At 42.2% G+C, this 24,715-nt stretch overlaps 1 protein-coding gene across 14 annotated transcripts; it reads left to right on the top strand.

The window, feature by feature from the left end:
* Positions 1–294: 294 nt before the first annotated feature.
* Positions 295–23,911, top strand: mapta (microtubule-associated protein tau a). 14 transcript variants are annotated; one of them, XM_058621420.1, is made up of 16 exons: positions 295–443; positions 8,317–8,461; positions 10,817–10,903; positions 12,713–12,784; positions 13,611–13,655; positions 15,685–15,719; positions 16,131–16,256; positions 16,512–16,578; positions 16,908–17,161; positions 18,120–18,212; positions 18,923–19,015; positions 19,189–19,281; positions 19,621–19,713; positions 20,727–20,808; positions 21,512–21,618; positions 22,873–23,911. In XM_058621420.1, the coding sequence occupies exons 2-16, from the start codon at positions 8,335–8,337 to the stop codon at positions 23,068–23,070; spliced, it is 1,572 nt and encodes a 523-aa protein (XP_058477403.1). In that variant the 5' UTR covers positions 295–443; positions 8,317–8,334; the 3' UTR covers positions 23,071–23,911. The 14 variants fall into 14 exon arrangements, with proteins under 14 accessions (XP_058477403.1, XP_058477396.1, XP_058477395.1 ...); XM_058621413.1 differs by lacking the exon at positions 295–443 and adding an exon at positions 8,067–8,204 and having other exon boundaries at positions 13,614–13,655; XM_058621412.1 differs by lacking the exon at positions 295–443 and adding an exon at positions 8,067–8,204.
* The last annotated feature ends 804 nt before the right edge of the window (positions 23,912–24,715 follow it).

Raw genomic sequence — 24,715 nt, 5'->3', positions numbered from 1 at the left:
GCTGTTTGGAAGCCGCGTGGAATCATGGGAGTTGTAGTTCCTGTTCTGCGCATTTGTGCTTTACAGGGAGAGAAGTTAGAGCAGAGACGGTGAATGAAAATGACAGCATTATAAATAAATCCGAGAATATAAATACAGACTTGATCATGTTTGCATGCAGCAACGTTACGTATTCTATCTTTAAATGCTTATGTTGACGTTAAAAAAACATCGTCGTGCGTTTGCACCACTGAGGGTGAAACTATTACACAGACTGAACACTGCTGCTGCTTTGCCTTTGCATTACAGCACACACACACACACACAGGTCGCTCCAGCCCCGTACTCCTCTGCGCGCTCCGCAGCGCCGCGCTCCGGCCTGCCGCTGCCACTGCGACCAGACGTTGCGTGCGCCCGGTGACCGACCACCGCTGAAGAGACAAGACACCGCCGTCTGCGCTCAGGTAAGAGAAAGCCGCAATATTTGTGCTATTTCACCGCATCCAGCCTCAGTGCAGTGACGCATGGAGACAGTGGAGTGAGCGGAGCGAGACACACAGAACGCGGCGTCGTGCGATCCTGCATCGGCATCCGTCTCGATCGTCCCTTCGCGTATATAAATGTGTACATGTTTGCATTATAGGTGAGAGAGGCCGGGCCTCTGTGCGCTGTGGAAATATGATGAGAGACATTTTCCTCACAGTGTGTCAGCACACAGCAGCGGCTCCTTTTACGCGTTTTTTTTATCCCCCCTTTCTTTCTCCGTGGAACATGTTTTTCATTGTGCGCGACAACAAACACACAACCGTGTTTTCTTTCCTCCGGCTCTGGAGCAGCAAACACGGCATAGTGCAACGGTTTCTCCACATTATCAGCAGTAAGGGAAATAAATAAAGAAAAGGAGAATAAATAAGTGTCTCCATCATCATCATCATCATCATCCTTCTCCCTCTGGAGCAGGTCCTGCTTTTCCTTCAGCCTCTTGGTTGTAATCCTTGCTCGCTGTAACAAGCCTAATCCCCCAGAATATTCTCATTATAATCTCATTATCAGAGGGTGTCAGGAGGACAAGTCGTTTCTCTCAATTTAGTAACAAAAATGTGGAGGCGAGTTCATTTCTTTGTGTGTGCGTTTTTGTTGATTTGTGTGTGTGTGTGAAAGGAGTTGCTTTTCCCTCCCTTCCCGTTTTTCTGGATCCTTCGCTTCTTTCGTGGATCCCGGGGCCTAAAGGATTTTCTAGCACAGCAGCGCGCGCCTCCTTTATTCTCCATCATGGAATGCTGCATGAAAAACCAGCGCAAACACACAAAAAACAAGCCCTTGTTATGACGCAATAATGACCTCTCTGCAGCGCTTTCATGCAAGTCACATTATTATTATCATTATTATGATTACATTATTATTTGCGGGAGCAGATTGCGCTCTGGGGTTGTCGGGAATCGGAATGATGCGGAGCCTGTGCGCAAATTGCCAAGCCCATTTTTTCACGTGAGCAACAGTGGAGCGCGTCTCCACTGCCACGCAGCCTGAGCAGTGAAGCAGACTGCCAGTGTGACACATATGGGCTCCTCTGTTAATCCGCCTGAGGTCAGTGGACACAGTCTGATCCACAGTAGGTGCCGCGAAAAAAAGTCTCTCGTTCCATGACGAACCACATGATGATAACACATTACAGGGCTCAGTCAGTGCGATGTTGGCATTTCAGTGGTGGAATAAATAACACATGCTACCTGCGGCCGAATGGACTGAGTGGATTCACTGGAATAAACATCCCTGATCCTTTATTTTTATATAACGGGCACGCCTCTTTCCAATCCCCGTGGGTTTCTTGTGCGCCCTCGTTCTGGCAGGAGGAGGGACGGAGGGTGGATGTGGATGATGGTGGTGGCGGGCATGTTGGAGTCTGCAACCGCAGCTGGAAGCCATTCCAACTGTCCAGATGATCCGCAGATAGGAATGAGAGACACGCCGGTGTCTTTTTTTGTGTGACTGTTTTGACAGCCTTTGCTTTTTTCTGCAAGTTTCTGCAGCGCTTTATTGGCACGAGCTGTGAACAGTGCACGGTGAAGGCGCTGGTATGCGCTCACACGCGCTGATTCTGAAGAACTCCATCTAATTAAAGGCTCTTTGAGATAAAAACACAACAACACTTTCTGTACATGCGCATATGGAGAGCTGATGTAATCATCTCAACTGTTACAGACACTGACAGCAGTAGTTACAAAAGCATTCTACTGTATGTGTTTATATCACATCCACAGTCTGATTGGCTTGTAGCAGGACAACATCTGGTCTTAGCCTGATTTTTTTCCCTCCATTATGCTACTGTCATATTTATGTGACATAACAAACTCAATTCCTCAGATTTTCAGAGCATTAAAGAGCGGGCGTCTAGCATTTAAGAGGCTTTATTGGCAGATACTGCATCTGTATAATCGCTTTAAAATTAAAACTGTCTGTAGCTTTGGAATAAGCCATGTTCTATCTGTAGTTTGGGCAAGGGCCTTCCTTTACGGAGGCTGCCATCTGGTGTGTGAAGGCCACCATAGTTCCCCGATTCAGATTGAACGCCAATCTCACCGTGAAATGCCACTTATTCTTACACTTTTGACCTTTAATATTGATGTCAGTTACAAGAAATTAGACATAAGGAGGTTCACAAATGAGATTTTAGTCACAGTGTGTTACACGCATGTTAAAGTCTGATTTTAGTCCGACTAAGACTATAATTTGGTTTTCTAAATGTCATGTAACACACGTTAGTCCAACTAAAATCAAACTAGTCTTAGTCGGACTAAGACCATCATTTGGTTTACTTAATGTCATGTATACACATTAGTCCAACTAAAATTGAACTAGTCTTAGTCGGACTAAGACCATCATTTGGTTTACTTAATGTCATGTATACACATTAGTCCAACTAAAATTGAACTAGTCTTAGTCGGACTAAGACCATCATTTGGTTTACTTACTGTCATGTATACACATTAGTCCAACTAAAATTGAACTAGTCTTAGTCGGACTAAGACCATCATTTGGTTTACTTACTGTCATGTATACACATTAGTCCAACTAAAATCAAACTAGGAAACAATGGAGCATCACAAAGAGTGATATCGTCACCCTTATTAATTATTACTATAATATCAATGATCCAAACAAACCATAAAGACACAACCAAGCATCAGCTTTAATCTGCAAAATTAAAACTACAACGTGGTCAGATTGAGATGAAATGTACTTTCATGCCCTGAAACAAACGTGACATTGAAATCACTCTCTTCTCAGCTGAAGTGCTGACTTCACTGAATCTCAACCTTCAACATCACGGCCTCCAGCATCAGTCAGCATTATGAAACCAAGTGCTCCGTCTAGCAGAGATGGCCTGTTGCCTCTTGCAGGCTCAAGTCCAAAGGTGATCATTTGGGAGTGAGCTGCTTAAGGAGCTTAGGTTGGCAAAGAAACGAGTGTCACTCAAGTTTATGCACATTCACTCTCTGTTTGACTCAAATGTGGAGTGATTTGTTTTAAAATAATCTCAGATTAGGTTTTTTCCTTTTTAGATGTAAAGATTTATCACTGTTATGTACCCTGACATGACATTTGGGGGAAAAAATCAAAAACTAGTTAATAATATTAATATCAATCCCATGAGTTACCTTGAGAGTTGGTGTGGGCTGAGGCTGAGAGATTATAGTGTGGTTTTATTTTAGGTTGGGAATGGCATTGCAAGGAATCATTATTACTGAATTATTACACCCATTAATATCTCCTGTGCACATTTTACTTTAGTTTTTTTTTCCCCATGTCATGTCTGGGGCTCTGTAGTTTCTGCGATATGTGACAAGTGCACCCGTGACTTATGGTGGCCTTTACATACCAAACTGGATCCTAACACAACATGGCAGAACAAGAGGTTGGAGTCTGTACAACAAGTATATATAAAACACGTCAGATGTGATAAAAACCAAACAATGTTTATTTTAAAGCATGTATACTCTTAGGGTTAATAGCAACAACTTATTTAATGCACAGACAAATTGATTCCCAGGCTCCTCCTGTGTGAAATAACATGCATTCATCCACATGGTTAAGGACACAATATGATAGATGTCAGACGACTGCAATGTTTTGCCAAAAGAAGCTGTTCGCACTTCTTTATCCAATTGCGTCACGTCGTTAAAGAGAAGGGAGAAGAAATGCCACAGTGGGCTTTAAACTGCATTCTTGCGCACAGTTAATTGGCTCCATGCTGATGGAGGACTCGGCCTCATTGCACCAGGGGAGCAAATTTATGTGTGTGTGGGTGTGTATGTGTTGGGTGGATCTGATTGTGCAGATCTAGATATTGTGTACATATTGAAAGTCGCAGCAGCTGCACCAGCTGGGTACTTAACAGCCTTCACTGTGAAAACACAAGAAGAATGTCCTCATGCGTCCAACTCCACACTGCAGGGTTTAACGTGTGTGTGTGTGTGTGTGTGTGTGTGTCTTACTGCTCTGCACACAGCAACCGAAAGTCCAGCATTGATTCCGTGACAAATACTGTGTCTGTGTTGTCTTTGACCTGGATGGAGCGTGAGTGTAGAGGTAGCAGGGTGTGGTGGACGTATGAAAACAACGTTCCGGCTCATGAACACGTGTGTTTATAGCTGCCGAGCGAGGAGACAAGGCACCATGTGCAGACGTTTCCGCCCTCCAGCACCTACACTGTTATAGACACAGGTCCAAAATGGAGGAAGCCGGCCCCCACCTTCAGCTCCTCCACTGCAGGGCCAGGCCACGCATGAGGAAGGTAGAGTCAGTCTGTGGCTGCCCGAGGCTGCATGGGTAAGAACATGCAGAGAGAGAGGAAATGATGAGGAAAGTAGGTCAGAAACACAGAGGCAGTCAAGCATGAGAGCAGCATCCTCATCTCTCAGCTGAGCTGCTAGACGCCGGTTAGCAGGCGGCGCGTCCACAATTTGGTGTTTAGGTTTTGCTTCAGTTCAGGATGAACCAATAAGTGAAAGTGCAAAAAAAAAAAAGATCGGAGTCTCTTCTAAAGAAAAATGCCTCCATCTTATAAAGCGTTAGGGTTTCCTTTCTCTGTTTTATGTGTAAATTGACATCATCACTGTTGTTCAGAAGATACAAGCCATCTGTACTGTTCATAGATATACTCTTTACCATCCTCCTCCCATCCTCCAGTTCACTAGAGCTGAAACATCGAGTTTGTTAATCCAGAGCTGCACATAACAATTTATTTTACTGTTATAGTCTCAAAATTGCTTGGTCAATAATGATATTGTAATAGCAAATGCTACAGTTTGCTGTTGATGAGGTCAATTTATTCTTGAATTGCTCTGGATCTTCATATTTATTGTCTTAAATGAATCCAAATTGAACAATTAAATGCTTTTGGACAAAACAAGCACTTTCAAAAGACGTCACCTCAGTCTGAAATTATGTGATAGACTAATCAACAGCAATAAAGAAAATGCTGGATTCTGCAATCACCACTAATACAAACCCATCTTTGTAAAGCAAACCAAACCAAATTAAATAAATGTGTCATCTCTTAGGTTAACTTGGAACAGATGAGATTTTAAGAGTTGTTTATTTTCCATACTTGAAAAACCTGCTTTTTTTTCTCCCACGGCTGCATTTTCGCTCCCTTTTTTTTGTGGCAGCACAAACTTTGCATTCCCGTTTTGGAGGCTGCATGTCTTGCTGCATGCTCCTGGACTGGAGCTGTGTCAACATCTCTGTTGACCTTGGCCCTTCACAAACCAGAGGCCTGTGCCCAGACGACATTTTCACACGCTCTCGAGAGGCATGAGCTGCGTTAGCAGACCCTCGGAGCATTTTCCTCGTCGTGGAGCTGCAACAAAAGAGCTCTGTCACTTTCTCTTTCTCTTTCTGCAGCAGGTGTAATTTGTGTGTGTGTGTGTGTGTGTGTGTGTGTGTGTTTTGCACAACAGCAAATCATCAAGTGGGTGGGACTGGTCCTGTTTACCTCAACACAATGAGGGAAGAGTTTTGAGCTGTAAGGCTAAGACGAAATGACATTTTGCATTTCTGTCCCTTACATGAACACATCCTGTGTGCTACTAATGATCCATACTAATACCAGTTCTTATCAGCGCTGAGTTTGTTTGCTCTCTAACTGTGTGAGCTCCCGGATGCAGAGTGAACAGCCTCTCAGATGTATTGTCTTTGTTGGCAAGTGTGCAGCTTTCTTCTTGTTCAGATTCTGTCATGTGTAATGTTACAAAGGGAGTTTTGTCCTGGGGCTGTGTGTGAGGATCGGGAGTTTGCTATTCACCACAATTTCTATGGGACACACAAAGGTCACCATTTATAGTATTGGAAACCCCTTTTTTTTCTAAAATGCAGAGTATAACAAGTTCTCTTACGGCCAACAAAGAAAGACTGGAGCTCAACAAGTGCTTTTTCTGACTTGCTCTGGAATCGCTGCTCACATTTCACATGCAGATCTGCTGTTGATGACACTGTTGATGACTGTTTGCAAAAAATCCAACAACGAGCCAATTTTAGAGTTTTCTACGCAGGACTAAGCTTCAGAATGGGGACGTCATGTTCCTGTGTCAGAGCCAGCAAAATGACAAAAGCTCCTGCCACCAAAATGTCGACAGGCATGGAGGAAATCCGTGACGCTTTACAGATTGTTGTAAGTTAATTAGCAAAAAAAAAATGGTCGATCCTAAATTGATAACAACCACTAAAGTTACCCGCTACTAACAATGTGCCATCTAAAAAATGGATGGATTAGTGGCTCAGAGCAATAACAACAGTCCCTTGCTAAAACAGAAATAGGCTAACATGAACTCAGTTAACAAAAACATAATCATTTCATCATCGGTCTGCCAGGTGTGAAAGGGTCGTTTAAACGTTTCCAAGGTCGGGAGATATGACGGCCCTCAGGAGGGAAGGTCACATTACTGAGCCCAGTTTGTCTATAGAGTGGGTTTTTATAGGGTGTGAGTTACCACGGCAACAGTTTAAATATGGCGCCACATAAAGAGACAACTGCGTCAAGAGCCTAAAGAGGTTCAGTGGTGGAGGCTTTTAAAATCTCAGTATATCTTAGTGTGAAAAGTGAAGGCCAATGTAACTGGAGTCCAGCTGTGTTATATATTATATAAATAGATTTTCAGCACAGATTTGGTGCACATATGTTTTCATGTTATAATTTTCTGTGAAATATTGAATACATTTTTCCTTATTGGGCCTTTTCATTCATTTATTTAGTCACTTTGATGAAGTTCTAACTTTAATTTAGATATATAGCCTACTGCGATATGTCAAAATATAATTTTAGATTAATTATTGTCTTGATCTGTACACATTATTTTACAGACTGAAGAGAGCGTCTTTGTTTCTCACAGATCTGCACAAATATCTCCCAGTAATCATTTTACATGTGTTTTTCAAATGAAAATGAGAATAAAGATGTAAAAAAATACCATTACCTCCTGTCAAAAATAATCGCAATTACATATTTATTCAAAATATCTTATACCCAGTCACTGACTGTATATAACACAGTCAGTGACTGGGTGATATAATTCTGATATAACCAGAGGCTTGGCTTTAATCTGACATGTAATCCTCTTTTTTATGGGATTTAAAATGAGCATCTCATCTGCTGAGGGAGCACATCTTCATGGTTTTTTTTTTATTGTGGTACAGTTTGAAGTGTTTGCATCTTAAAGCTGTGGAAAATGTCCGTCTGCTGATGTTGTTGTTGTACCTTTGTTCGGCAGAGGAAGGGACATTATGCAGCGTTATCTGGAAACAGGCAAAACCAGGAACTTTTATGACTATTTTTGACATAAATGAGTCCCTTTGTGCAGCTTGTGAATGACGCTGGGCGACATGAGATCGATGCACCGCCACAATGAGAAACACAGAGTTCTGTAAACTCGTCTGAATTTCAATGTGTCTGTATTTAAAAGTGCTGTTACTTTTTTTAAGTTTTTGTCTGAGGCAGAGCAGGATCCGAATTTTTTTTTTTTTTTTTAGAAAGTGCAACTCATCACAGTGCGGCCGACGTGCACATGATCAGGTGGGACTATTTTTATCCGTGAGGCTGCAACATGAAGCGTGGACCCCCGACGTCAGGATGTATTAATAACTACTTTTTACAGACACAGTGTCTGTTTACATTTTCAGGTGACGGACCAGAGTTTGTCCTCACCGGAAGACCGAGTGTCCATGAAGTACGCCGTCATTGTACTTAATCTGGAAGTGTGTTTGTCCTTGCATGTCACTATATCTCACTTTGAGAAGCGGTCATGCTCACTGCACTTTGGGGTTGTGTTCCCTTTGCAGCCCGACCTGCGACTGGCAATGGACTACGTGAACAACGCCTCCAACAGCTGCAGTTCTGGAGACGCCGTGAGCGCCTCCTTAGCCAACATGAACCTCAAAGACCAGCACAACCAGGAGAACGGAGTCCAGATGGGACACATGAAAGGTCAGACATGAGAGAAACACAGTCAAACACGGAGTTACTGCAGACAACTAAACAGTGAAGCTGAAACTGGAGACAGGGGAAAAAAAAAAGATGTCATTTTGTCAACTCTATTCAAGAATAGTGTTATAGATGTTTTTATCAATGAATAAATCAGCCAGACAGCACTTTTTATACAAAGTGATGTAACAGGATGTCATCGAAAAACAAAAGAAACAGAAGTCGAATTAAGGAAACACACCATCATCAGTCACCGTGACGTAAAATGAGCTAAAATATAAGGAGATATGTGGAGTTAATAAAGGTTTAGTCAGATTCAAAAAAAAAGGTACAGGCTAAACTGTGAGAGGTTAGATAACATAGTGATCAACAGAATAAATGTGTGTAAAAGGTTCACATAAACGGAGAAATAAATAAATAAATAAATAATAAGACTACGCCAGGAGAAGAGGAGCTCATAAGTTTGCTTTAAAAAAGAAAATCAATATTCTCCTTTTAGTATCTGATCAAGCTGATGTACCTATGGGTAATCTCTGGGGTCCACAGTTTAAAAGGTCAAATCATCCCAAGGCAGTCACTAGAGTTTTAATCCCAGGACATATTCTGAAATAATCCCTTTACATTTCCCTAAAAACTCACTGTAGTCCGTCTGTAAAAGGCTGGTGGGGCAGAGGCCGGCACCCTGACTTTGAACTGTGCTTTGTTTTAATCCTGCTTTACATAATGGAGACAAGACATGCTTCAGTGGGGCCTGGGCGCCTGCATGCAGCTGCACTGTGCTCTGTAATCCAGGCATCTGGGTCACAAACCCTCAGAATGAGCCCTGTCTCCGTCCCGAGCCACTGTTCGCTCCCAAATCAGCTCGGGAACAATCGGGTTTTAAGTGCTGCACAGAAAACAGAGGAAAAGTACTGACTGAGAGGATTATTAACAGGAAAACACAGATAGACGATGAGCGAAAGAGCCCAGCTTGTTTAAAAAGATGAAGAATTACACCTCGTGACAGACAGTTCCGCTCATGTCTCGTAATCACTTTCAGGCCTATCAGCAACGTGTCTTCCTTTCTCTTATCCCAATCAACCACATGGCCAATTAGTACGCAGCCTAGCTTTCCCCAGTCTGCAGCCCTCACTAGTGCGGCCGTTCTCCCCGTTTCCATTCTCCATCAGCTCGCACTCAGACGGCAAGTGGTGCACAGAGTCAGGTCCGTGTGCCGAGCTAAACAACAGTGACACACAATGTGAGTATTTGTTGTGTCCGTGTGGTCGAGTAGAAGCAGTGAGTAGAGCAGTGTGAGAGTGGCGTGTAGTTACTGTGTGTTTTAAATGAAGCGGAGAGGATTTCTGGGCTTTTAGAGAGTCTGGTTCCTTCCTGTCTAACATATGTATTCAATTATTATTATTATTATTATTATTATTATTATTATTATTATTATAGGAAGTACAAGCCTTCAATTAACTTCTTCTTCAATTAACACTCACAGTATCACTCTCTGTTTAAAGTTAAGATCTAGAGTGTAAATTATTGACATAAAGTGTCTTCTAGAGAAAGTTATTGTAGTACCTTGTACTTAAGTACAACATTCACATATCTGTACTTTATTTATATTTCTAGCAACCTTTACTCCACTACAATTCCTCTAACTATCTTTGTTACTCATTACTAGGACACATAGACTAGCAGAGCCAGGAATTGAACCCACAGCCTTCCAGTTGAAAGACAACTCACCCTACCACTGAGCCAACATGGCTCTATCCCAACTCCTCACTTTTCCTTCTAAAACTTAAGTACATTTTATATCAGAAATTGACTTTTGATACTTAAGTAAAAGTCTTAAAGTATATGACCTTTACTGTACTTATATTATAAAAAGTGACTTCAACTTCTTGTACTTTTACTCAAGTATCCCTTTTAGGTACTTTATAGGGGCGATACCACATTTTGTGTCCAATACTGAGTCATTTCAACGACATAATTCTCCAACTGTGTAACGTCAAAAAGACGAAATAAAACAGCCCAAACATGACTCAGCTAAAATGTTTACTGATTTGTATTTACATTTGTTTGGATTGTATGGGATATTTCCATCTGTGCGATATCTGATCCAGCGATTTTTGACCAGTATCATAACCATTTCATCCATAACACACACACACACACACACACACACACACAGTCATATATCACCTGGATTTGACAGCAAGAAAAGGTCATGTGCTACCAACACCTCCAGTTTTGCTTCCACAACATTAGCAGTGTTTGATTTTAAACAGTGTTGCCTGTAACTGTCATGTCATGTCACGATGTCACGATGTCACGATTTCCCCTTCAAGCTTGACCCCCAGTTTACCTCCACAGAAAATGGAGCTGTGCGCGGTGAAAATGGGGTAAAATCTGTGTGTGAAGTCTCTCAGCCAGAGAGCTGTGGCGACGTGGTGCAGACTGGTACGATTGCCTGCTCTCTCGCCCCGCCCCCCCCATGCCTCCGTCTTTCCCATGTCATGAAGCCTGCAATATAAAGACTGTATTAATGCAAATTAACCTTAATCACTTTGCTTGTTTGAGTTATTTTGGTTTCCTTGGCTCCTCTTTTCTAACGCTTCTTCTTTTCAGACATAATGTTGACTTTGGTTTGCTGATTTTTTTTTGCTTCCTCAAAGATTTCATTATTTAAAGCCTCGCTTTCCCAACCCTAATCTGATAATGTACGCTTTCAACCTTTAATTAGCTTTCTTTGGCCTGATTTCAATAGCCGACCTGTGATAGCAGAGCATGTGCGGCTGCACTGTCACTGCACACAAGGAGCCTGTGAACGAGAGGTATCACCTGCTCATGATGAGCTCACAACAGAACATGGGAAATAGTGGCTCAGTGTGACTTAGAAGAATTAGACACAGAGGCTGTGCTTTGATCAGAAATCCTGAGAATGACAGCTCAGTCCAAATTACAGTGGGAGTGAGGGTGAGAAATACCACATGTGACCCATCACAGCAAACACAAGGTCAGCAGAGAGGGTTTAGTGTCAGATAAGGGCTGACACTTTTTCTTTTATACCACCATATACATGTTTACTTAATTTGGATAAGTTCATCATTATGTTTAGTAATTCCTAATTGTTAATATACTTAAAGAGAGTATAGAGACACATCAGGGGGAAAAAAATGCATAATTTGCAGAAGGAAAAACAGATTTCAGCCACTTCTTTCACATTAAGAAAAGGTTTTCTGCTCTATTTTGCCGTTACACTTGCCTATATTACAGAAAGAGACTGAAGTGTTGGGTCGCTTTGAAAACCACTCACTCGCCCGCACCAAAGTCCATAGATAAATGTGCGATTTTAACTCCACAGCACACAGATTTAGTGGGTTTCAAAACTTCCGTTTCCCAGGAAAAGTCCGTCTAACTGCCAGATGAAGTGGTGAACACACTCTTAACATATCAGAGATGTTAGGGTTTGCAGTTTACAGGTCGGACCCAGAGATGAGCAGAGGCAAGCGGGTAAAAGTAATAGATTTCCTTAAACTTGACTTGTCCTTTTAGAGAAGGAAAACAGAGTACTGACCGGTGCGGTGCTGTGTGTTAAACAAGGGCAGGTGTTTCCAGGGACGAGGCAGTTAGAGCAGCGGTGGCTGTGGCTCTGTGGTCCAACACGTTTGTGTACTCCGTAAATGGCAAGACTTCTGCAGGAAGGCGAGTGAAAACACATAGGCTTAGAAGTGGGAGACAAACTCTCAACGAAAACCTTCTAGTATGGATAACAAACAATCTGGCGACGAGAGAGAGAGAGTGAGAGCAGAAGACTGGAGCTGAAGTACTCAGTGAGTCAACACTGCCACAGGTTGATTCCAATGAGTAATCAGCAATCACAGCACCTGCCAGGAAGTCCACGAACCAGCAGCGGGAAAACGGGAGGACTACAAAATAAAAGCATTGCAAAAAAACACACACACAAACCCTCACAATAGACTTAAGCAGGTTCTAAACATTAGGTTTCCAGCGGCGTCGATGTGCAGCTCACTCAGCGAAGTCTGATGATGATTGATAACAAATGCAACATTGCAAATACCCCCTGTCATTAAACCCCACCACTAACCACCACAAGTTTTTTAATTTATTTTTTAATTTAAACTATTTTCGTTTTATGATTTATTTTGATGAACTGGAGTAGCACCTGCTGTGCTGGCAGCTAACCAGGATGTAAATGAGGATGTAAAATACACAAACTGAGTGACATACGTCCATTTTATTCCACAGCTGCGTGTGCAGAGGTGGACGACAGTGTTGACGCAGTGTCTGGTGTCTCACATGAAGAAGAGGGGCACCTCGGTATGCCTCCTGTCTTTGTAGCGCGCTCTCCTCTCCAGCTGCTTGTGCCTTTAATTTACGTTTTCATTCCAGAGCGCTTATAGTATTATTTTTTTCCCCCAGAATAGGTAGAAAATAGACATTTTGCAAAAAAAAAATGCAGATCTGCATTCTCCCCGTGTGTGCGTGGGTTTCCTCCCACAGTCCAGAAACATGAGGCACATTGGACACAATTGACCGTAGGTGTGAGAGTGAATGGTTTTATTCCTATGTGGCCCTGTGTCAGCTGGGCTTGGTGACCCCCGTGACCTTCACGTGGAGAATAAAGCAGTAGAAGATGAATGAATGAATGCAGATCTACCTTTAACCTGGCTTTAACCAACCAGCTGCTCTTGTGTTTGTCTTGTGTGTGAAATGAAGCTTACTATCTTTTTCTTTCAGCGACATTTTATTTCCTCTTTGGCTTTTGTTTTTATACTTCGATGGTTACTACTACTACTACTACTACAAAAAAAACAAACAAGTAAGATGGTTACAGAGTGATCTGGTAAACAGATGCAGTGCTCCCAGTCAGAATAATGTTAAAAACAGCTCAGTGACACATGGAGGACCACCTCAGGTGTGGTTCTGCTGTGTCAACCATCAGACGTCAGAAGTCAGTCGCTCTTTTCCTTTCGCATGTTTGTTCTAATGTTTTCAAATGATTTTTTTTCTTGCATTAGCTTAGGGCACGGCGTATGTGGGCCTGGTATTGATTTCTTGGCAGTGAGTGAGTGTATTCATCGATGATGAACGACAGAAACTCATTACTGATCATGCTCTCATGTCTCCTCATGTGTCTCATCAGCAGCAGGAGGAGCAGCAGCAGCAGCAGCAGCAGCAGTGTCCACAGGTAGGCTGTTTTATGTCGTATCGATCGCACTCAGTCTGTTTCACATTTATTTACTGCAGGACATAGATATGAATACACTTAAAAAAAAAAAAAGCAACAGTGATGGAAAGGAGCTGTTCTCTGCTGTTACTTTTGTTCTATAGTATGGGTAAGGACAGGTAAGGTATGAATGAGTCTGGATTGACCCACTTACCCTTTTAGAGTTTAAATGTAATATTTTTTTCAATCAAATTTTAATTCAAGTGATGCATTAATGAACAAAAAAAAAGTCACAATTCTATTTTTCTGTCGTTAAATGAAGTTTTCATACAATTGTGACCACTCAGAGATTAATCACGGTATTTAACAATTACAAAGTGCTTTTGGGGGCAAACTAAAACAAACAAATACACACACATTTTAACACTGATTTAGAAAAGAGTCTGTATTGTTTTTGCATGGTCAGGAAAACGTTCCATCACATTTGAAACATAATGTTTACCACGAAAATGCACACATTTTGTGTCTGTTGTTGCTTATGTTCACTGGAATGAATCATCTGCCATCTGTCGCCCCAGTGTGATGCATCAGTCTCCATTTCCATGTCATTTTATTTTCTTGTGAACACATTTTTTCTTTTAAATAAATCCAACCACCATCAATCACCTCTCAGTTCATGAGTCGTCTTGCACATCACGCTCCGTGAAACACAAGAGGATATCACTTTTTCTTTCTTTCTTTCTTTCTTTCAATGGGGGAGACGGCAAACGAGTGCTGTGAATGTCATGATTAATCTGCTTTTCAAACAAATTAGCACAGCCTGGTACTGGAGTGTTTGAGGGCGACGGCTCAAAGCCTGCTGCTGCTGACGGAGCTGCCAGAGAGGATGTTGACTTCATGGGAGCTTCCTGCTCCCAGGACCCAGGAAACACGGCGGGGGGAGAGTGTGGGAAGAGGCTGAGTGACTCTCTGTGGGCCTCTGAAGACCTCGGCTGCAGGTCAGAGATTACGGGAGATGTGCAGGCCAGCGGGGGGAGTCCAGAGTGGAGTGGAGCAGTGGACGCTCAGAGAGCAATCAGCCTAGATGCCTCAGAGTGCCTGAATGAGATGAGCAATCTCTCTGGGACGGCTTTAGTCAGGAGCACAGCTTTGGAAGATCTGACCTCCATCGGCAACAAGAGCAGTCAAGGAGAGGAGCTCGTCTCTGAGCAAATAAACGATGGGCTGACTGCTGATGAAGCAGCTATAGAGTCCGACACTAACATCACCCCAGAAACACAACACGCTACTCAAAGTCCACCTCAATCTAGGTTTGATTCTCCTTCAGAGGATCTTCATCCAACAAAGAGCAGCAGGGACGTGTCTGAGGAAGACAGCCTTTCAACCAAAATGCCATCTGACATGGAGGCCGAAAGCGGCAGCAGTGACTCACTGTTACACAGGGACGGCTATTCAAGGCCTGACATTTCTAATGACTCAGAGACGAGAGGCAGTGTGGCTCAGACCACAGTTACCACCGAGCCCACAGTTACTCCCCCCCAAAGCTCTCCAGCCCGAAAGTCTCTGGTGCCGGTCGCTATTTTCAAAGGTCTGTGTTTGCTGCCGTACACACCAGTTCAGAACAAGTCCTCTTTAGTTTCCTCCTTCCACTTGTTTGATTTACAACGCAGCTTCTGCTGAATGTTATGCAGCACTTCTCCCTCTGAATATGTTCTATGGACGGTAACTTTGACCTGAGGAGACGCCTGTTGTCCTCCCTCCCCACTTTAGCTTTTTGTTTCATCTCTCCATCTCCTGGTTATGCAGCCCCCCCCACCCCCAAAAAAACAAACACTTATTTTTTTTTAGTTCCACAGGAACTGTGTGTGCATCATGTGTCACGTTGCATGCTGGATACCCCCACATCACCAGTTTCACGTCATTGGATTTTTATTTTTGTGAATGTGAACACACACACACACACACACACACACACACACACACACACGCACACACACACACACCTGAAAGCAAAAGTGAAATTAACTCCAACTTCCTTTTTTTTCTGTAGCTCAAGCAAAGGTGGATAATGGCTCCACGGACAAGGTATGTAACCAAGAGCCTTATTGAAGTTGTGTGTGATTTACTTTCATTACTATACATGTAAAGGATCATAATGATTCATTAAAACGTTGGTCTTATGCGTATGAATTGCATAAAGTGTCAGATTACCATAGGTTTAAAAGTCCAGATTAGACAAAAGTAGGTGGGTCAAAACATATGGTTATTGGCTGTAAGTGTGCATATTTGTTGTCTCTGTATATTGTGATAGACTGGTGACTTGTCCAGGCTGTAGCCAGTCTCCAATAAGTGGGATTGGCTTCATAATTGGAGCCACCAGAGTGATCCTTTAACATTTCATCCATCAGACCATTCCATTGTCATTCCTCTGTTTATTGTTCATTGTCAGTAGAATTCCTGCTTTTCCATTTCATTTTTCCCTCTTTCATGAAAAAGACCCAAACTGCCACCTCACCAACATCTCACCTTAAAAGACCAACCATTTTCACCAAGGGCAACAAATCACCCGCCTCTCCCCGAAACGGCCACAGCTCCATCCCCATTAAATCCACCAGCCCAGGAGTAAGTACAGGTCTGAATGATGCACAGAGTTTAGTTTTATTTTTATTTTTTTACAAAAGGTGGATTAAGTGATGATCAGTTTGTTTGACCCTTAAGTGATGAAGTTTTATTTGAGGGGTTCATGGAAAAATAACAAAAATAAGAATAAGTCCTACAAGCATGATTTGTATGATTGATGCGTCCCAATGGTGGAAGGCTAAGAAGCCGCTGTAGCTGTCTGAGGCCATTTCAAACCACTGTGTTGTTATTTTCCAGGGTGTGGGTGCTGCAAAATCTCAAAACCCCGTAACCAAAGTTACTGCAAGAACTGCAGCTCAACCAGGTATGGAAGTGAATATTTCTATATAGTTACTTTATTAGGAGTATTATTTAAACATTTACTCATGATGTGTCATATTTCTCGTGATACAGCTAGTGCCAAGAAAACTCCCACTCAAAAAAAAGAAAAAGGTAAAAAAGAAAAAGAAAAAGGAGTTCAGATTTAGGGTCGCATGGCCACACTAACACAGCCTGGTCCACTTGGTCAGCTTTTAGTCAAGAAGGCACTTAGTTTATTTCTATTTTTTAATTATTATTTTCATTTATTTTCTTTCGTGCATGACCGTCTTTGTTAAAACAAAGTTTGACCTGTTGCTTCTATGATTGCTTAAGATGTGATGAGTGGACAGAGCAGCCCTGGAACTCCCAAATCCCCCGCTAGCCAAGCAGCTGCTGCAAAGTCAGCGGCCGAGGCCAACAAAGTGAAAAAGGTGGCGGTGGTGCGTTCTACCCCCAAATCACCAGGCTCGCTCAAGAGCCGCCCCCCGGCTCCTCTGGCCGCCGCAGCGCCGATGCCGGACCTGAAGAACGTCAGGTCCAAGATCGGCTCCACAGACAACATCAAGCACCAGCCTGGAGGTGGAAAGGTAACGTGACTACGTCTCATGCTACATGAGATGGAGATAGAGTTTTCATCCATTCCAGCAAACTGTTGCATGAGAAGAAGCCACTGTGAGAGTGAAAATAACCTTCTCAGCTGCCACAGTTTTTCCATTGCAGAACCAAGATTGTGTGTGGCCGCTCATTCCAAACACCCAATCTCACTTTGTGTACAGTCCTGCACCACAGGGTTTTTACGTTTCCACTCGCTTAGAAGCAATTATAAGCCCATAAATCCCCCAAATCAACATAATCTGAACATAATCTTGGCTGATTTAGTTTTACAACATGTCTTCTTTTACCCAGATCTCACTAAAAGCTTAAGTCCAAAATAAGTAAGCGTTAGGGTTTGATACACTTGAGATTTTTGAACCAGACCTGTTGTGAGAAATGCTTGTTGAACTAAAACCTTGTGTGTGCAAATATGCATGTGTTTGTTGTGTGGTGGACACACGTGTGAGGTGTATAACAGCACTTTGTTCTACTCTTGTGTAGGCTACGGTCACCGAAAAGACAGACAATGAATTGGAAAATTAGCCAACGTCAGAGAACATCTCATTCATCCTCCTGACATTTTGAAGGCAGATGAGAGAAGAAACCCTCATGCTGCTCACTGTGTTGATGACAAATGGTTTTGTTTCCTCTCTGATTGCAGTAATCTTCCTCCTGTACTCCATCCTGCTGTTTGTCCTTGTCAGTTCTGGATGAAATGAGAGAGAACTTAAAACACACTTGGCATAAACAGCTTCAAAAACCATTTTCAAGACAAAAGCGCAGGGGTGGTCTCGCCGCTCAGGCTGCATGCGTTTACACGAACCTCTGCAGCACGTGTTGACAGTCTTTTGAACCTGGCCGTTTGTTTTCAAGCTTCACAGCTCGTGTGTGAAATAACCGTCTCCATCTACTCCCAAAACGCTCTAAAAGCTGACGTTTTCATTCTTCCAGGTACAAGTCCTTGATCAGAAGGTGGACTATAGTAGTGTCCAGGCTAAGTGTGGCTCCAAAGACAAGATCAAACATGTACCCGGTGGCGGCAATGTGAGTAACCGAGGGATGAGCTCAACGCCCGCCTCTGGAGTATCTCTGCAGTTATGATACCTCAGAACCAACCTTTGGTGATAAACTGAACAATATGAAGTGGTCACCTCTCAGAGACTGGATTACTTTAATAGAGTGTTTTAGTTCTTGACTTTGAATGTCACGGTGCCCTTAGGAACAGAAGAACAACTGCTTTAATGCATTCAAGCTGGCATCTGTAATTGTATGATTTATGATTTATCATGTGTGGAAACTGACATTATGTCATATGACTTATCCTCCAGTCGCATATTTTCCATGAAAACATGTATTTCTATTTATTTCTGCTTAGGTCCCTAGAGTGCATTCACACCAGTCCTTCTCAATCTAACCCTAGTTAGTTTGCTCAGAAAGTCTGGTTTGTTTGGGGAGGTGTGAATGCACAACCGAAACTCTGGTCCGCCTAAAGTCCCCAATCGTATTGAGTCTGGCGGACCGTGTTGTCAGTTCTGTAGTGGCGGAATATAAAACGCCTACAACAATGGATGACAGCTTTAATGCAACGAGTCAAATGTGTGTATTCATCATCCCCGTAACACCTCATTTCCAACTTCTTGGGGCTGACATCCCATCATCTTCACCTTCTTCTTCTCCTCCTCCTCCTCCTCCTCCTCCCGCACTTCTCTCCGTCATTTCTCAAGAACCCCTTTGTCTCCTTTCGCACCCTGCAGGTCCAAATCCTGGAGAAGAAGCTGGACTTGACCAACGTCCAAGCTCGCTGTGGCTCTAAAGACAACTTGAAGCACAAGCCCGGTGGTGGCAAGGTGAGAAATGTGGACCCTGATATTTGCCACAAACACAGATTTGTTTCTTGCAGTAGAAGCATCCTCTCTCATTAGCACAAGGATGACTTTTCTGTACAATATATCACAGTTTGATGGTCTCATTCTTACTCCAGGGCTCACAGTCTCCTCCCCTCAAATCTGTGCTTTTCCAGGTTAAAATCCTTGAACAGAAGGTGGATTATAGTAATGTCCAGTCTAAGTGTGGCTCCAAAGACAATATGACACATGTACCCGGTGGCGGCAATGTAAGTAACTTAAGGGATGAACTCGACAGCAGCCTTGAGTATCTCTGCTCTGCAGTGACAATCAGGAAGTTGTCTTCTGCTCTTCATGATCCAAACAGTCAGTTTCAATCATGTACACGGAGGTGGAAATGTTAGTAACTCAGGGCGTCTTCTCGTCTCGAGTTTGGATCAATCACTCCAACACCTCTTTAAGATAAATGAAAACATGTCCCTGTCCTCATTATCATCCAACGTGTCCCTCTAAAAACGAGCTCTTCAGAAATGGTCCTCATTAGCAGCACAGCTGCCGTTTGCTTTCTCCAGGATAACAGTCTTTTTTTCCACATATTGACTTTCCAGGTACACATTCTTGATAAGAAGCTGGACTTAAGCAATGTGCAGTCCCGGTGTGGCTCCAAAGATAATATAAAACATGTACCCGGTGGTGGCAATGTGAGTAGATAACCAAGGGAACAGCCTGTGGCTGCCAAAAAAACAACTTGACTCTTGCTTCTACTGAATGCATCCTCTTAAAGGAGCAGGATGTCAGAGTGCACGAAACCTCCCGTGTGTCCAACCCATTATCCCTCTGACTCTCACACCTGGTAACACGCCCCATTAACAGCTTTATCGTTCAACTTATAAACAGGCATGAGCATTTCATAACAAGAGAACTACTGTTACTTCAGCGGTAGTTGTTTTCTTTTGAGACTTTGACGATTGTCTGTGTACAGTCACGGCATTATGTCATGCTCATGGTCTACTGTATGTAAGCTTGATTACACTGTTGAGTCCGTGCTTGTTTGGTGTGACTGTAAAAACCCTTAACCACCCAGACAAGGCTACGGAGCCCCTAAAGGGACATGGGGCACAAGAACCCTTTTCCCCCATGTCTCTTTAGGGGCTCCGTACAAGGCCCCTAAAAACCAACACGCATGAATCCTGTATGTGGATGTTTTTGGGTTTTTTTATTCACACTGATCCAAATGTGAACTAATTAATTGTCCCATTGAAATGTAAGAGGGAGTCTCCACAGAGCAACAAAGAGTCTCTATCCTTTGCCTCTACCAACAAACTGTGCCTGTTGTTGTGAGATGACCTCAGCTGTGAGGCGACTGAGCAGCTTTTGTGTTACGAGACAAACGGCTGTGACAGGAGAGACTGAGGCCAGATCATGTCAGACTTTTTATCTGCAGCCAGTCGTGAGCAGTGCATGTGAAACATAACATTTTTGTGTGATTAAAGTGGCCGTCAATGTACCTAATCCACTTTGACCTTGTATAAACACAGTACACTTGCTTTGTCAATCTCTGTTTGCCCCTCTTTGAACACAGTTTTATTCCACGTAGGAAACTAAACTGACCAGCTTCTATGCACTTGCATGTCAAGTGGGTACACTGTGATTGTACCAAATGAAAACCATATTTAACCACATGTTTGGTTTCTTTGTCTCGTTCCCTCCGCAGGTTCAAATTGTGCACAAAAAGGTCGACCTGAGCACCGTGACATCCAAATGTGGATCGAAAGCCAACATCCATCACAAACCAGGTGAAACATCACAAGAGTTTCAATATTCCGAAATATGCTTATTGTGGACATTAATCAAAACTGTCAACCGCATTATTTTTTTATTGACATTTAGACGCAGCTTTAAGTGTCAATTGTCCTCTTACTAGCTTTTAGGTGCATTACTCGGTTTTCATCAGTGAATGGAGCCGACTGTTTGTGGCGGAAATAAATTATGTACATTGAAGTAATCCAATCCAAACTTTATTTATGAAGCACTTTAAAACGACCACATTGGACTGAAGTGCTGCACAGAATAATAAATAAAGACATAATAAATAAAAGACATAACAAGCTCACATGAGGCAGTAAGTAATGTACTTATTTTGGTTTAGTTGTAGTGTAACGCTTATAATGAGGTAATAATGTGGTAATATCATGCTATTTTCAAAGTCATATCCAAGTCATAGCTTGATTATGATAATTACTGTAGGTAGCATATTACTAAGTTGAAATGTGTTAAGTATACTGTGATGCAAAGTGTTACTTAGTGTTGCTTAAGTTTGTAGAGTCAGACTTGGACTGAACCCAGAGTAATGACATCAGCTACACCAGTAAAATGTCACTGGATCACTAACGTATCATTATTAGTCATCTTAAAACAACAATGCAGAGTGGAAATACTGGTTTTGCATTGCCTGATGAGTTTTACCTTCACTGATGATGTCGACGGTCTTTTCATCAGGTGGTGGAAATATTGAGATAAAAAATGAGAAGGTGGACTTCAAGGTCCAGTCTAAGATCCGCTCTCTTGACAACATCGGCCATGTTCCTGGAGGTGGACAGAGAAAGGTAAACACATTTTTAAAAAAAGGATTAAACTGTATGTGCTCCAGTTTAAAGACTCATTGATCAGTCGCCAACGCGTTGCCCTTCTTCATGTTATCGTGCTCTTCCAGTTTTCGCAGGGTCACAAAATGATTTATCATCATGAAATATAAAATTGTGTCATATCAGATCTCTACGATGTACATACACTTAACATGTTTAATAATATAATAATATGTTGCTGGAGTGTAATTTAAATAGGAAACTCTAGACGTAAACGCTGAGAGCAACAAACCAAAAAAAAACAATCACACCTTCCTTTCATTCATCTTTCATCATTTATCCTTTCCTCCATTATTTTAGCCAAGCTTGTGTCTTCTCATAACCATAAACCACCATTTTCTGTTTGTCCTATTTCATTTTGGCTTGTCATACATTGTGTTTTGCATTTTGATTTCTGTTTTGATGCCGTCACATGTACTTTTGTTGCACGCCTTGTCCATTCCCTTTTGCTGGGGCCTCCTCTGTAGAGGGAGAAGGGGAAGGAAAGAGAGGGGAGCAGCTCAGACAGCCCCTCACTCCCCTCCCCCGCTGTCACCCCCCCTCAGTCACCTCAGACTGCCCCTTCAGCATCCAACACACCCATCTTGACGAACCCCCTCATAAAGATAGAGGACTCCTGTAAGTACTTGTGAGCTGCCTGAAACTAGTGGTGTGAACATATTACCTAAAAAATACAGGGAACTCTCCGCTGGAGCCACAAAACAACTGCGGTGTGATATTTCAACACGTAAATTCTTTTTATAACGTCTTAGTAACTAGTGACGACTGTGTCACACAGGCAAAAGTATGTGGACGTCAACACATGACACCCAAATGTGAATGAGGTCAATGTTGGAGTCTAGATCAGTATAAGCTGTTGGACAGATTTAGATACATTTATTGATGTCATGTTGGAACACAACAAAAAGAAAAAGGAAAAACAAAAGCTGGTGACACAAAGAAAAAGTGACCTCGGTGAATCCTGTTCACATTAAAATGTGATACATATGCATTTTAAATGAAATGGGGACTGTTGTAGAGAAAGAAATTAGAAATTTGAAAGTGACAAGTTTACTGTATTTATGATTTTAAAACACCTCAGGTGACCATGATAATACCAGCATCACGCGCTGGTGACTCCACTAGTGTTTTCTGTTTTTTTAAAATGATTCACTCCCTGAAGACACAGAAGTCTCTTGCAGCACGTTTGACCTTCACTTGTGATCTGACTCGCAGATTGAGAGCCACAAACTGAGCTTCCGCGAGACCGCCAAGGCCCGCACTGACCACGGTGCTGAGATCGTCTCTTTGGAAGACTCCCCCCATCAGCTTAGCACTGTGTCCTCCTCTGGCAGCATCAACATGGCTGACTCTCCGCAGCTCTCCACGCTGGCTGACCAGGTGTCTGCTTCTCTGGCCAAGCAAGGCTTGTGAATGCACCCCGACCCCACTCTCTCCACCTGCACCTCAGAAACATGACCACGTAGAGGAGTTGTGATGCCTTCCTCATTGTTTTCACAGGACTTATTTTTAGCTATCCGTCACTGTTTGTCCTTCACTAATCTTTGAAACTGTTCTTGAGCCATTAATGATGAACTAATGTGGAAAAAATGGATTAACAAATCGGCCAAAATGTATTTAATTTCTCTCTGTGGTCTTTGATCTCTATATCCGTTATTATTTCTGCCCTTTGGTGTCCCTTTAGGAGTTAAAGCCCCCTGAAGTGAATCTGATGAACATTTTTTTTATCTCCACACGTATCCAAGTGAAACTGGTTTATTTAATTAAGACGTGGTTTCCCTGTCACGCTGTCTGTAAACCTAGACAGCTATGGTTTGAAATCCATTTTAATTAGTGTCCATGGAGTTTATTTATTTGTTTTTAGGGGAGAGAAAAAAATAGATGGAATATCAGTGTAGAAAATGGAGGTAAATGCAGACTGTTGTGGTTCAGTTTGTGCTAAAGCAGAGGGAATAGTTACAGGGTATGGTGACGGGAGTGTGAAGGAAAGACGTTAAAGAAAGGCAGGAAAAATGCTTTCAGACCTGACTGCTGTCTTTGCTTTGTAGTGCTGACATGTCAAGCACCTTGAGCTGCTGCAGGTGACAGGGGTGTGACCTGGGTTTAAAAAACAAAAACAAAACAACAGCAACAAAAAAATCAACAAAAACAGAACGGCTAGAATAGACATTTTGTTTTGTGTTGGGCACAGTTTTATAATCGTATTCTGTGGATATATGACATGTATTTGATATGAAGAAACATTTGTATTGTGCCTGCTACTGTCAGTGTTTTTTTTTCTGTTACTGCTCTATTGTAAATGCGCTAAAGCTTGACGTATGAGGGGGGAAATTTAACCTTAAGGCGTTAAAAGTGTAACCGTCATGTCCAAATTATCAAGAAGCAGAATGAGTTCATAATTAATTACAGTATTCAAACTGCTGTACGCACTTAAACTTTAAAGGTAGCTACTGTAGAATAATTGCAGTTAAGTCTCAAAGCTAGATGACCTAGCTTTAGCCAAACAGAGGCCACTAATGAGATGTTGCTAAATGCTACAACGGCTATTTAGCATTTAGCTAATGTTAACACAAGTGTAGAAGACTCATGAAGTTAGCTTACATTAACTTTCATTATCTCATGTTGGTGAGCATTAGCTACCAGAAGCTAGTAGTCTTACCACGCTATTTTGAGTAAACGTGCATTTTTTAGTTCATTAATTCATCTTTTTGTTGTTTTTTCTCTCCAATGTCGCACTTTAAAGGTTGGAGAACCTAGTGTTTCTTAGCCTCTGCTCATGTGGCAAACCTTTTCACCATTTATTTGCCAAGTTTGACTAATTACCATTACAGATATGTGTCACGTCATTCCTACTAGTCAAAACTACAGATTCAGATACCTGCAATTCAGTTTACTAGTCAAAATATTGTCACAGATATCTTTAATTCAGATATCTTCAATTGAGGATATTTAAAGATATCTTGAAATCGCATTATGACTAGTCATAATGTTGTTGTAGATATCTGAAACTGGAATTAGAGATATCTTCAATTCAGTTGTAGATATAATTGTAGATTAT

This window comes from Solea solea, chromosome 21 (genome assembly GCF_958295425.1).
Source record: "Solea solea chromosome 21, fSolSol10.1, whole genome shotgun sequence".
Classification (NCBI taxonomy): Eukaryota; Metazoa; Chordata; class Actinopteri; order Pleuronectiformes; family Soleidae; genus Solea; species Solea solea.
This window is presented reverse-complemented; position numbering and strand designations above follow the sequence as displayed.

Coding starts and splice junctions, on each gene's coding strand:
- mapta (XM_058621408.1), top strand. CDS start 14,532: ATGGGAGCTTCCTGCTCCCAGGACCCAGGAAACACGGCGGGGGGAGAG. Junction 17,162..18,119: donor ACCAGCCTGGAGGTGGAAAG/GTAACGTGACTA, acceptor TCATTCTTCCAG/GTACAAGTCCTTGATCAGAA. Junction 19,714..20,726: donor ATGTACCCGGTGGTGGCAAT/GTGAGTAGATAA, acceptor TTCCCTCCGCAG/GTTCAAATTGTGCACAAAAA.